The sequence below is a fragment of the Aspergillus pseudodeflectus genome, assembly GCF_044049435.1.
Source record: "Aspergillus pseudodeflectus strain CBS 756.74 chromosome Unknown BJX68scaffold_50, whole genome shotgun sequence".
Lineage (NCBI taxonomy): Eukaryota > Fungi > Ascomycota > Eurotiomycetes > Eurotiales > Aspergillaceae > Aspergillus > Aspergillus pseudodeflectus.
This window is the reverse complement of record NW_027263826.1, coordinates 93,369-104,771: the sequence shown is the minus strand read 5'-3', so window position 1 is coordinate 104,771 and position 11,403 is coordinate 93,369. Positions and strand designations below refer to the sequence as shown.

At 54.1% G+C, this 11,403-nt stretch overlaps 5 protein-coding genes across 5 annotated transcripts; 2 read left to right on the top strand and 3 right to left on the bottom strand.

Moving 5' to 3' along the window:
• The first annotated feature begins 924 nt into the window (after positions 1-924).
• BJX68DRAFT_244583 (uncharacterized protein) lies at positions 925-1,491 on the top strand. The gene has a single exon (XM_071041336.1). It carries the CDS (start codon positions 1,000-1,002, stop codon positions 1,228-1,230), a length of 231 nt encoding a protein of 76 aa, XP_070895180.1. The 5' UTR covers positions 925-999; the 3' UTR covers positions 1,231-1,491.
• Positions 1,492-3,824: 2,333 nt separating this feature from the next.
• On the bottom strand, positions 3,825-5,341 carry BJX68DRAFT_270548 (DUF4267 domain-containing protein; the record flags this gene model as incomplete). Its single annotated transcript, XM_071046691.1, has 3 exons — positions 3,825-4,198; positions 4,992-5,223; positions 5,297-5,341. The coding sequence occupies 3 exons, from the start codon at positions 5,339-5,341 to the stop codon at positions 3,825-3,827; spliced, it is 651 nt and encodes a 216-aa protein (XP_070895179.1).
• Positions 5,342-6,211: 870 nt separating this feature from the next.
• On the top strand, positions 6,212-7,400 carry BJX68DRAFT_270547 (amidohydrolase family protein; the record flags this gene model as incomplete). The annotated part of the gene is made up of 3 exons (XM_071046690.1): positions 6,212-6,317; positions 6,390-7,169; positions 7,249-7,400. 3 exons carry the CDS (start codon positions 6,212-6,214, stop codon positions 7,398-7,400), a joined length of 1,038 nt encoding a protein of 345 aa, XP_070895178.1.
• A 115-nt stretch (positions 7,401-7,515) lies between these two features.
• Positions 7,516-9,635, bottom strand: BJX68DRAFT_278318 (MDR family MFS transporter). Its single transcript, XM_071048505.1, has 6 exons — positions 9,415-9,635; positions 9,275-9,371; positions 8,909-9,225; positions 8,550-8,861; positions 8,061-8,478; positions 7,516-8,000 (listed from the first exon to the last, which is right to left on the bottom strand). The coding sequence occupies exons 1-6, from the start codon at positions 9,619-9,621 to the stop codon at positions 7,684-7,686; spliced, it is 1,668 nt and encodes a 555-aa protein (XP_070895177.1). The 5' UTR covers positions 9,622-9,635; the 3' UTR covers positions 7,516-7,683.
• Positions 9,636-10,105: 470 nt separating this feature from the next.
• On the bottom strand, positions 10,106-11,388 carry BJX68DRAFT_244581 (uncharacterized protein). Its single transcript, XM_071041335.1, has 3 exons — positions 11,212-11,388; positions 10,548-11,165; positions 10,106-10,493 (listed from the first exon to the last, which is right to left on the bottom strand). The coding sequence occupies exons 1-3, from the start codon at positions 11,293-11,295 to the stop codon at positions 10,197-10,199; spliced, it is 999 nt and encodes a 332-aa protein (XP_070895176.1). The 5' UTR covers positions 11,296-11,388; the 3' UTR covers positions 10,106-10,196.
• Between the last annotated feature and the right edge of the window lie 15 nt (positions 11,389-11,403).

Sequence of the window (11,403 nt, the reverse complement as noted above, 5' to 3'; positions counted from 1 at the left end):
TCCACTCTACACCTCATGAACCAATAATTGATCTCTTCATCAGCTCTGTCACCTCGTATGGTTTTCCGCTGTAGATACTCAGTTGCGGTCCCATCCGCCTCTGCACACGGACGAAGAACTACAGCCCACTCGCGATCTTCAGATGGTGACGAGGTCTTTTCTAATCACTGAAGATAGAAGCCAACGACGTACTCTAGTCCCACAAGCGCACCCTGTCACGGGCCTCGTCCCGCTTAGGTCATCGCCACGTGACAATTCTCTGTATATAGTCGGTCCCGCTTCGCGGAACCTCCATTAGTTCTCCATGCTTCGTATTTTAGTTTAATACGACCTTGTTCATCGAGAGACGTTCCTTACACACCCTGGACGTCCCTGGAGACCGGGCCACACGCCTCGCTCTCGCTCGAAGAGCAAAAGAGCATTATCACCACCATCTCGGGGGCAAGGGACGAACATGGCCATCATAGACCCTGTGAGCTCGGCTGCAAAGACGACTGACCTCTGGTAATAGCGGCTGTGTACGCATGTGCTTGGACTTTAACAGATCCAGGGGATCCCCATGGTTCGATGAGTCTCCTCGCTGGGTACCTTAGGAAATGAGCCCGGGGTTGCAGTCGTGGAAGGAGAACTAGGCCTACGTATGATGGTTTTTGTAGAGGAAGTGATTCGAAGGTCTTTACAAAGAACTCTTCTCCCATGTCTGGCGACAAATGTATCTGTCATGCTGAAACCTATTTAATCTCCGCAATAGCTAGAGGTACACGAAAAGCCCCGAATCGATACAGTACAACTGGAAGGCAAGCTACGGCCTGGTGAGAGGAGAACGCATCTACCTAATCAATAGTCGCCCCATGTTCCAAGAGAAGCTCAACGATATCCGCATAGCGATTCTTATCAGCGAGCATCAGCGGGGTATTGTTGTCCGAGTCGCGCGCTTCTTTGTTGGCACCACCTTTGAGTAGGATCCTCACGGCGTCGATGTGACCGGACTTGGCGGCAATGTGGAGAGGGGTCATGGAGTTGAACTCGGCGCCGACAGTGTTCCAGTCCTCCAGGCAGTCGTGGTCTGCTTCGATGTCGCCACCGATGTCGAGGAGCATCTGGAATCTGATCGCATTGTTGGCCATGGCAGCCTTCCACAGAAGAGTGTCCAGTATGGGTCGAGTGCAATTTGGCGAGAGGTTCAGATGGATGTTACCCCGAATTGCGAGGAGAGGTAACTTATGGTAATCTCCTAGCTCCGCAAGAATGGTTAACAATGACAGCTGGGTGTCAAATCCGAGGACCACCGCTTCGAATTCCCAGGTCGTAAAGTCTCCGAGCCGCTCCAGGAGGCTGGTGGCAGGTGTGCGATTGTCAACTTTGAAGGTGGCGAGCAGGTCGGTCATACAAGCGAGGGCAGCCTCTTTGGAGGTTCTAAAGGCCAACTCCAGGTCATCCATCTGACCGAGGAATTCTATCTGGGTAGGAGAGAAATGTAGCCGTCTCAAGTCCTCGGCCTCCGAAGTGCGTCTGGTCGCACGAAAGAGATGAACCAACAGCTCCGTGGACTCTAGGAACAGTGGATGATGGTGGCCGAGCGTCTTCTTCCTGGTCGCGTGACTAATCTTGCAATTGTCAATCGCGCGATCGAAGTTGCTGACCGCAAAGTAGGCCTTCGCGAGGAGGTGTTGGACCGATGAGCGGACAATAGGATCTGTTGGGTACTCATAAAGGGGCAGTTGCAGAAGTTTGATGGTACTCTCTGGCTTTCCGGCCGCGTAGAGGATCCTTGCGACAATCATCTTAGCTGCGACGCTCAGTGAGAAGGACCGGATCGTTTTATCCAGCAACTCGTTGGGACCTGTGTATTCACTTTTTTTGACCAGCACCCGAATATATGCCCCCCGTTCGTCTTCAGTTTTGAACGACTTTGCATCGCGGAAGACCAGAGGAACGGTAGGGACACCTGCCTTGATATGACTAGCTCCATCCGGGGCAGATATGTCGCTGATAGCCTGAGTTCCAGGAGCCAAAATCTGTGACAGTGTGTCTTGACCGCAGCTGGCAGGAGTGAGTGCCTGCGGAGTGCATACGACTCCAGTCGACGCATCAGTAGAAGATACACAGTCGGGGAGTGCGACAAAAGAAAGCTCTGCAGATGGGCTGCTAGGAGGAGACACCTTGGGCGTTGTGGATTCCTCAGCAACAATAGGTCCAACTGGTGCGTCCTGAGTGGCTGCATCATTCAACCAAGCATCTTCACGAGGTTCGCTGGAATGAGAAAAATCCGGGGTAGAGACATTATCAACATCACCACCCCGAGCCAATATGCTCTTTGAGGGAGCGTTTCTCATGGGAGCATCTGCAGAGGGTCCGCTAGAAGCAGGTACATCGTGCATTGCAGTAGTACGAGGACCGAGGTTCTGAGTTGGCTCACTCTGCATTGCGGTGTTGATCATGGAAGCGTTTTCAGAAGGCAGGGTGGAAGGAGCTGCGCCCTCAAGCGATGCCTTCTCAGCAGTTATATCTTCCAAGACCGACTCTTCAGGAGCTTCGTGAACAGTAGGTAAACCCTCATAGGGTACGTTTCCAGCAGCCACACTCTCAATTGGTCCGCTCGGATCGGCAACGTCATTCAGATAGTCATCGGCAGCAGCGTCATCAAAGGCGGATGCATCCTGAATAGACACCTCAGCAGCGGCACTTTCAGCGTCTTCGTCGTCGGATGCCTCAGCTTGAGTAGGGACCCCACGAATGGGTATCTCCTCAGAAGCAGTATCCCGCTTGGCAAAGTCCGCCACACAGTTGTTCTGACGGTCGAAGAGCTCTATCCTCGCGAGTGCTGCGGTGTATCCCTTGGCGGCCGCGACAAGAGTCTCAATATGACGCAGATGGTCATCTGTGTCGACAATTTCAAACAACAGTCTCTCTCCGGTTTCACAGCGATCGTCAACGTGATCAGCCTGCACCTGAAACCAGCCTGCGTCGGTTCGCAGCTTTTCCATATCGAGGTATCCGTCGTTGTTGCGTCTATTGCGATTCAAGGGTTAGAGCAGGACAAAAAAAAAGAGGCGCATGGAGACGGCGACGTACCTTTTCGCGAAACTAATCGCCTCAGTGAATAGCTGAATCTTCCAGCGAAGGAGCTTGAAGTCAAAGGGTTTGCAGCCGAGCGGCCAGGGCTCCTCGCGTTGACAGACGAGCATGACCTCAAGGCGTCCAAGGCTTGTGGCGGAATCGATGAAGATCTGGCGCATGGCTTTCAAAACGTTGATGAAGTGGTCTGAGATGCGAACGGTCGGGTTGAGGCCCCAGAAGGGGGCTGTGGCGCTCACAACGGCCGCCAGTTTGCTGGCGGTGTTAGTCTAGTGAAAGAGAAGAGGGGGTGATAGAGAGCGCAATACCGGACATCATCGAGCAGGAACTGTAGACCATTGTCGTCCCCAGGGTTGCGGTTGGTGTAGGCAGCATGTAACACGTTGGTACAGCCCTCGAGGACGGCTGCTGCCAGCTTCGCGGTTGGAGAGCTGACCTCCATCCTGGTGGGCGTTTGAGGATAGGCGATGGCCAACGAAAGGAAAGGTTGCAAGAGAAGCTCGAAACAAAGAGCTGCAAAAGGCGATGGAAGGCAAGCAGAAAGAAAGGCAGGAGAGAAGTAAAGAGAGGAAGTGTTTGCTATGATGGAAAGATAAACAGTGAATGCGACGCTGAGGTAAACATCAGCACCAGCGCCGAGCCTTTTGAAAAACTTCACAGAAGGTAACAAGGTCATTCCTTCCCTAAACGCTCAAATCTCCCCTTCATCAAAGAATGCATCACCTGCCCCTTCACCAGATCCCACCTCAAGCAAACGATGCCCGCCACCACGCCCACCCGGCAACAACCACGAAAAACCCCCAATGCCGAAACGCCTTCCCCCTAAGCGCTCCACCATGCGCCCGTATCACGAACCCATCCACAAGACCCGCGAGCGAGATTACGGCCGCGACAGTGGTGAGCGCAGCATCGTGGCCCTGATGCTGCAGGGCGATCAGAGCGAGGCCGTATGTCGACTCTCGGACGGCCTTGAGATACATCAGCGGCGACGACTCGCGAGGGAGACCGAAGCGCTCATATTCTGCAGACGGCCAGATAAAAGTGTGCGCTCCTATGCCCAGGAGGAGGCCGCCGATTGAATATGCGGGGACGGGGCTAAAGGCGGACATTGTGAAGCTGGCTGTTGTACAGTTAGCGACCTCTTGGGCGGGGTTCGCGATTGATCTTGACCTTGTGGGATAGTCAGAAAGTGTTTGGTAGAACGTTGGGATGTGAAAAGAGCATTTTCGGCTGATCTAGGGAAACCTCCGTCTTATATCGCACGATCGCCATTCAGCTCCAAATCACCAAGATGCTAATCCGGGCGTCCTCGGTTTTCAGGCGTCCATGGCCAAACGGCGGCCCAAGTGAGCATCCTCCTCAGAGGGCAACACGATCGAATCATCCCTCGGCTCACGTCAGCGCAGAGATGTCTGGCCCCTGGAGGATCGCGTCATGGCTTTGGAAGGGCGTATATCAAGGAGGATGATGGCTGGACGCCTGGCCCCTGGCAGGGGTACAGGGCGGGCGCCTTCCTTTTGCTCTCCGGGCTCCACATCGTAATGGCGACCGCTTCCCCCGCAAGGCAAGTACGGGCGCGACCGCTCGTTCCAATTTCGATACACCAATGACACCCATCGCTTCTTCCCGGAACAGTTCTTTGCGCCTTCCAAAGTAGTTGCATGTCTCATGGCAAGCCGCTTATGTCCGAGCCGAGCAACTCGCGTTTACTGCTGGCCATATTGAGCTTTAAATCTAAAGTCAGCGTGTGGGGATTTCGTACAAAGACGAATCAGGTATTTCTAATCCCATAAGCGCCAACTACTTATTCTCGAGTAGACAAGCCTACCCTCAGCCTGAACCGCCCCGCGAACAATCTGCCAACCGCTTCTCAACCTGAGCAACCTCAGCCTCAATAGCCCTGTTATGCTTACCAGCCGGCCGCAACAAATCCTCACTCGGATTCATAAGCTGCTCGAGATCCGCCACATTTCGCCCGTCGACGCGCTCCAGCTCCTTCTCGAACCTCTGACGCAGATCCGGAGGAGAGGTCGAGTGAACTTCGGCGATATCCTCGGGGTTTAGCACGTAGTACCCGAGCACGTTCCGGTCTTTATTGAGAGTTCGCCAGACGCCCACCGCGGCCGGATGGATTTTGTGCGAGGGCTTTCAGGGAACGGAAGAGTGGGCTGTCAGGTGTGCAGCTGCAGTTCAGATGGGGTGGGGGTTTTCGGCCTACGAAGGTTAGATGATTCTGTTCCTGTAGGGAGGGTAGCCTTACCATCATGTCAAGCGATTCCGGAATGCTTTGGGCAAATCGGTCGATGACAACGCCGTCCACGCCTCAGCTAGGATGAGATTCCATCTCAGGTCATATGCGGGGTTGACCGGACTGATAAAGCCCTGCCCTGGCTATGCCAAGTCCTCTATACCTCTGAAGTATATATATCAGACTTTGGCAATCCGGCTACAATGGCCCCAAGGCAATGACGGGGGGTCGCAATCGAGGCTTTGTTCACTCATAGCTCACTGAGATAGCTACATGGACATCATCAACTGCACCCATATCTTACTAGATCCTCGTGCAATACTAAAGCAATGATATAAACCCTCGCTATGCTGGTCTAGGATAGAAAAAAGCTTCATCTACTAGGAACCTACTAGGTCAAAGAAAGTCAGACGAATCCCTGCAACAATAATTACACAACACGTATGGCCTATGTACGGGTGCCACACCGCTCGTTGCTTCTACCGGCGGATACCATTCAGGTTATACGTCAGGCTCCACTTACCTCAGAATCCCCACGTTTTATCGACAATCATTGTATAGAGGTACTGCGAACAGCATCCCTTGCATAGAGCCTTGAGTCAAGCCTAGATAGATATCTCCATAATTCCAGCAAGAAATTGAATTCTGGCCGAGACATTGCATTCAAGACGGCATCAAACTAGGACCAGACTTTGATAGGTGCACTCAGGTGTGATGAGAATGATCTGCTATGCAGTTCGCCCCCGACAAGAATGTGACTACGGTGCAGCTATGGCTGTGAGATGTCACTATAAGAGTCCTTCATGTCCCTCTTCTCTGCTAAGATCGCTCTGGCCCGTCCCCAGTCCGATGTCGACCAAGGTATTTACAATGAAAGCTACCACTATGCTAACCGCCTTCGCCGCGCTGGCTAGCGTCCGCGCGCGAGGGCAGGAACTGCCCTACAAAATCGACACACACCACCATTTCATCCCGGAAAGCTACAGAGCCGGTCCGCCCGCCACCCCCCAAACTTCTCAAAGACAATCAAAAGACAAAAGACAAAGACTAACCTGGTATCTAGCGGTCGAGCGCGCAGGCGGCGACCCCGTCGGTTTGCCAACTCCGCCCTGGACACCACAATCCTCGCTCGAGAACATGGCCGCCAACGGTATCCGCAAGGCGATCCTCTCTGTCACGGCGCCTGGTGTCCCCATTGTCCCCGATATCGAAGGTGGACGTGCTCTGGCTCGAGAGATCAACGAGTACGCCGCAGAGCTTCGAGAAGCGTACCTGGACTCCTTCGGCTTCTTCGCGTCTCTGCCATCACTACTGGACCCCGAGGGCGCCCTTGCTGAGATTGAATACGCGCTTGACGTACTCAAAGCAGACGGCGTGACTCTCTTCACCCGGTACGGCGACAGAACCCATTACCTGGGCCACTCGGCCTTCGACCCCATCTGGTCCGCCCTCGACGCCCGCACGGCAACCGTCTTCATCCACCCAACGCACCAAGTCAACGCAACCGCGATCTCCCCTTCCCTCCCGCAACCGCTAATCGACTACCCGCACGAAACAACACGGACGGCGGTGGATCTCATCGCATCGAACACAACGCGTCGCTTCCCGAATGTTAAGCGCATCCTGTCGCACGCGGGTGGTTCCCTCCCGTATCTCATCTCGAGGGTTGCGACGATTAGTGATGCGTCTGCGGCCGAGGGGACCAGTGTGGGTGGATTTGGGAAGACGGGGTCGGAGGTGCGCGAGGATTTTCGATCATTCTACTATGATCTTGCGCTCTCGAGCGACCCGGCTGTTTTGGATATGCTCTTACAGCTTGTGCCGAGTGGCCGGATTGTTTATGGTTTGCTAGTCTACCCTCTTTTTTTTATCTTCGGTCCTCTTTTGCCGAGTGAGAGGGTACACTGACATGACATGTTTAGGATCCGATTTCCCATATGCGCGGCCTAATGCTATTACAGCCTTCAGGGAGGACCTCGACGCGTACGACTTGGGGGAGGAATTGAGGGAGATGGTCTATCATAAGAACGCGGAGAGTTTGCTCGCGTCTGGGAGGACCATCAATGGACGATGATAATGGCCTGGCTTGGTCGTCCAGAGTGGGTTTTAAGGATTCTCAGACACTTGTCGCATTTACGTGAGGAATTGTTATCTTTGTATTATTAAAATGATGTAGAGCAATCTATATGGCGCAGTCTTCGCCCCATCCCGAGTATCTTCCCTCTATCATACCCTGTTCTAAATAGTACCATGAGATAGCAAGCCCCCAACGCATACACCAACCCACGGCCAAGAGTGCCTAGCATTGGGCAAGGATATCCATCTCCTACCCAGCTAACGAAACCGACTACCTGCACTCACACCGCACCACCAGCCGCCTCCTTGAGCTTATCGCCATTAATCCTCTTCCAGCTGCCCAGAAACCCCGTAAGCGTCGCGACCCCAAAAGCCGCAACCATAATCGCAAAGACAGCCTGGAGGCTGTCGACGTACGCGTCAATGACAATCGGCACCTGGGTCTCCGTGAACGCCTCCCGGATCTGAGTCGCGCCTGTGCCCAGAGCGATTTCGGGGTTGATTTCGGGGAGGGTTGCGGAAAGGGTTTTTATCAATTCGTTGTTGAAGGCGCATTGGGCGGCTGACAGGAAGAAGGAGCCGCCAATACTTAGGAAGACTGCCCACGGAGATGTTAGAGAAAGTCCGGGCGGGGGAGGGGAGATTCTGAAGGACATACCGTTCACAATAGCCGAGGCCTGCGACATGTCCTCCGGAGAGCTATGAACCTGCGCATTCGAAAGCGCGACTTGAAATGTCCCGCCGACGGTGAATCCCACTATAATCTGGTATCCGATCCACTTCCCTGTCGACGTCTCAGTGTCCATGGTATAGAAGAGGCCAGATCCGATCGTCCCCAGAGCGCCACCGACAATCCAGAACAACGGCACGATCCCAATTTTGGATAGTGCGAAGCCTTGAGCTATGGCGGCGAATGTCAGTGGGATGATGAGGGCGAGCATGCGTACTCCGGAGCCGATGGGGCTCGCATTGTGTACGCTCTGGAAGTAGATGGGCAGGTAGTAGAGGAGGGTAAAGTAGGCGCCGCCGAAGAAGAACATGAACGTGGCGCCGACCCAGATGGAGCGTCTCGCTAGCTGGAATTTGTTGGTCAGTTCAATGAAAAAAGCACGACAAGTGGACCGTGGACCGTGGGCCGTGGACTTACCAGACGAGCAACGATCATAGCACGGTCTTTTTGATAGAGCTCCCATGCGACAAAGGCCAGGGTGATGAGGACGAACCCGACGAGCAGACCGATGACTTCGCTGCTTTTCCAGGAGTGTGTCTGGCCGCCGTACTGCAGGGCTAGCATAAAGGCAATGATTAATCCCATCATGAGAGCTGCGCCGACCAAGTCCAGTTGCAGGAGCTTCTCTTTGAATGTAGCGTGCGCTGGTTTTGCACTCGCTGGGGTCTTGAAGAAGAACAGAATCACCACAGCCGCGATGCCGCCGATGGGTAAGTTGATGTAAAAGCACTAGGAGACGTCAGTACACGTCTGTAATCCAGCGAGAACCATCCTACCCAGCGCCACGAGACATGGTCCGTGAATGCACCGCCGATAAGCGGGCCCATGACCGCAGCGATACCATACGTCGCACCAGTGAATCCCAACAGCTGCGGACGCGTTTCAGGCGACGAGATCAACCCAATGATTGTAAACACGCCAACGACGACACCAGCCGCGCCCACGCCTGCAATCGCACGGCCGACGATCAACGTGACGGGGTCCTGAGCGACCGCGCAGATGAGGCTTCCCAGCTCGAATATGAAGATTCCGATGAGGTTCCATAGTTTCAGAGGGAAGTACTTGTACAGCTTTCCCCAGGTGGATTGGAATCCTAGCTGGTTAGCGAGCAATGACTACGCAGCAAGCATCAACTCACTCACCTCCGAATGTCATGAAATATGCAGCTCCGTACCAAGACACCTTGTTCAGGTCTTGGAATTCATCGGTGATTCTTGGGATGGCGGTACCGAGAATGGTCTACTGGGTCAGCACCATTTAAGCCATGGGAAATGCCACTCACATTATCGAGAGCCACCAGAAACATGCCGAGCATGAGAGACACTGTGAGAACAACCAAACGAAAGCCATGGATGTACTCTTCCGAGGGAGGTGTCACCGTCTCGGCCTTGCCAACCTCTGTCTCATCCGACTCCGAAATTGCGGCCATTGTACCGGAAGTAGGGGTAGTTTCTTCCGTGCCTGGTACTTTTTCTCCGCCTATTGTCATCTTGCTGGTTTCTGGTACGTGGGAAGCGTGCACGAAATGACAGGCTATGTTGCTCGAGATGAATAGCTTACGGGATAGTGAGAGTGGCAAAAGATATAGCTGGCGGTTTCGGACGAATTCCCCAGGAGGTCATTAGTAAACACTCATATCCGAGAACGGACAGCGAGCTGAATAGACTCCTGCAGGCCGTTGGGTCGCCGGTCGCCTCGTCCGAAGGATGAGGCTATTGCGACCAGATTCGTCCGAGGGCTATGCTCAAAGTTGCTCGGACGAGTGAGCACGCCAGGCTTTGCCAATCTTACGCTCGACATACGGAGCCGCTGATGCGAGTTTAAATCACCAGCAAAGGGGTCGTTGCTGCCCGCACTGTGCTTCGCTGCCAATAGGGAAAGCGCATCCCACCTCGCACGTCAACGGCCCTTCTGGGCGCCGTGGGTCCTTTGTCTACGCACCTTTCAGATCTACGCTACAAATTATTGCAAACATGTGGATCATCTCGATAGCTCCCGTTGCGAAGCCTTCCTAAAGCTAGAGAGAGAGGCCCTTCAGGATTTCGCCCACGAGCAAGCAATCATTCACGATTCCTGCTTGCGCAAAAACTCAAATTGGTCCTGATACAGCTTCTGCGCCTTGCCCGCCAACAGCTCGTCGATGAAGGCCGTGAAAGTAATTGGCCTGAAGTCAGGATACAGCTCCTTCGTGTCGAGGTATCCCAGATACCGCGCGTTTTCAGGAGTGTTGTCTCTCCTGACGTACTTGGACACATCATACTCGGCGCTCCACACTGCGACGCGTGCCATGGTATCCGATGGGTTCGCCCTGAGATTGGCCCTTGCGGCGTGCATTTTTGCAAGCAGGTCATCGTGCGAAGCCTAGAAACATTAGTATCAATCTCACCCCGACGTACTTCAGCAATCGTCACCCACATGCTTCGTCTCAACCTTCTCGCCGCTTTTTCCTTCGATGATGACCCAAATGTCCTCCTGTGTGAGCACCTCGCCGTGGAGAAAGACACGTTTGTTCAGAGTCCGGTCATCCTTGATGATCCTGGCTGTCAGTCTCCCAATGTCCCTCTTATCGATCAACAGGTTTGGGGCATCGCCGTTGCCGACAAACGTGTTGCTCTCGCCCAATGCCGCATAGTCGACCTTGCCCGATGGCAGTCTGGGAAACGATATCTGGTACCAGTACCCTGAATCAATGATCGTGTATGGAAGATGGTGGTACCAGATCCTCTCGTGGACTTGTTCCTTGTCTCCACGAAGCAGCCTCATCACTCCACCTGGAGGCGATATCGTGGTGAATCCACAGGGAATAAACCTCTTGGTCCCTGCCTTCGCTGCAGCGTCGACCAGTTTGATCTGGTCCAGCTGCGCGCCGGCCGCGACCGCGCTGATGACCGTTTGGTATCCATCGAGGAGCGCGGCAATCTCCTCGACGGGTTGGCTCTCAAGATCACCGACGACTAATTTGACTGATCGCTGCTTGAGGGCCTGGGTCGCAGGTTTCTCCAATGACTGCGGACGTACGAGAGCAGCGATGGTCTGTCCGAGGTGAGTGTGCGTTACAACAGAGAGTGGAATGACGTACGAAGCTGCCGTCTTCAATCAGCCCATCCACGATCTCACGACCGGTCTGGCCAGTGGCGCCGTGTATCAGAACGGTGTGCGTCATGTCGAAGTATCGTTACAGCCCGTCTGGCGCTTCGTTTGTGGGTGAATGTGAGCTGAAGCGTTGGCTTCGGACGAGATGGAAGTGCATCTGGCTGCTGCGCGGGGCGAA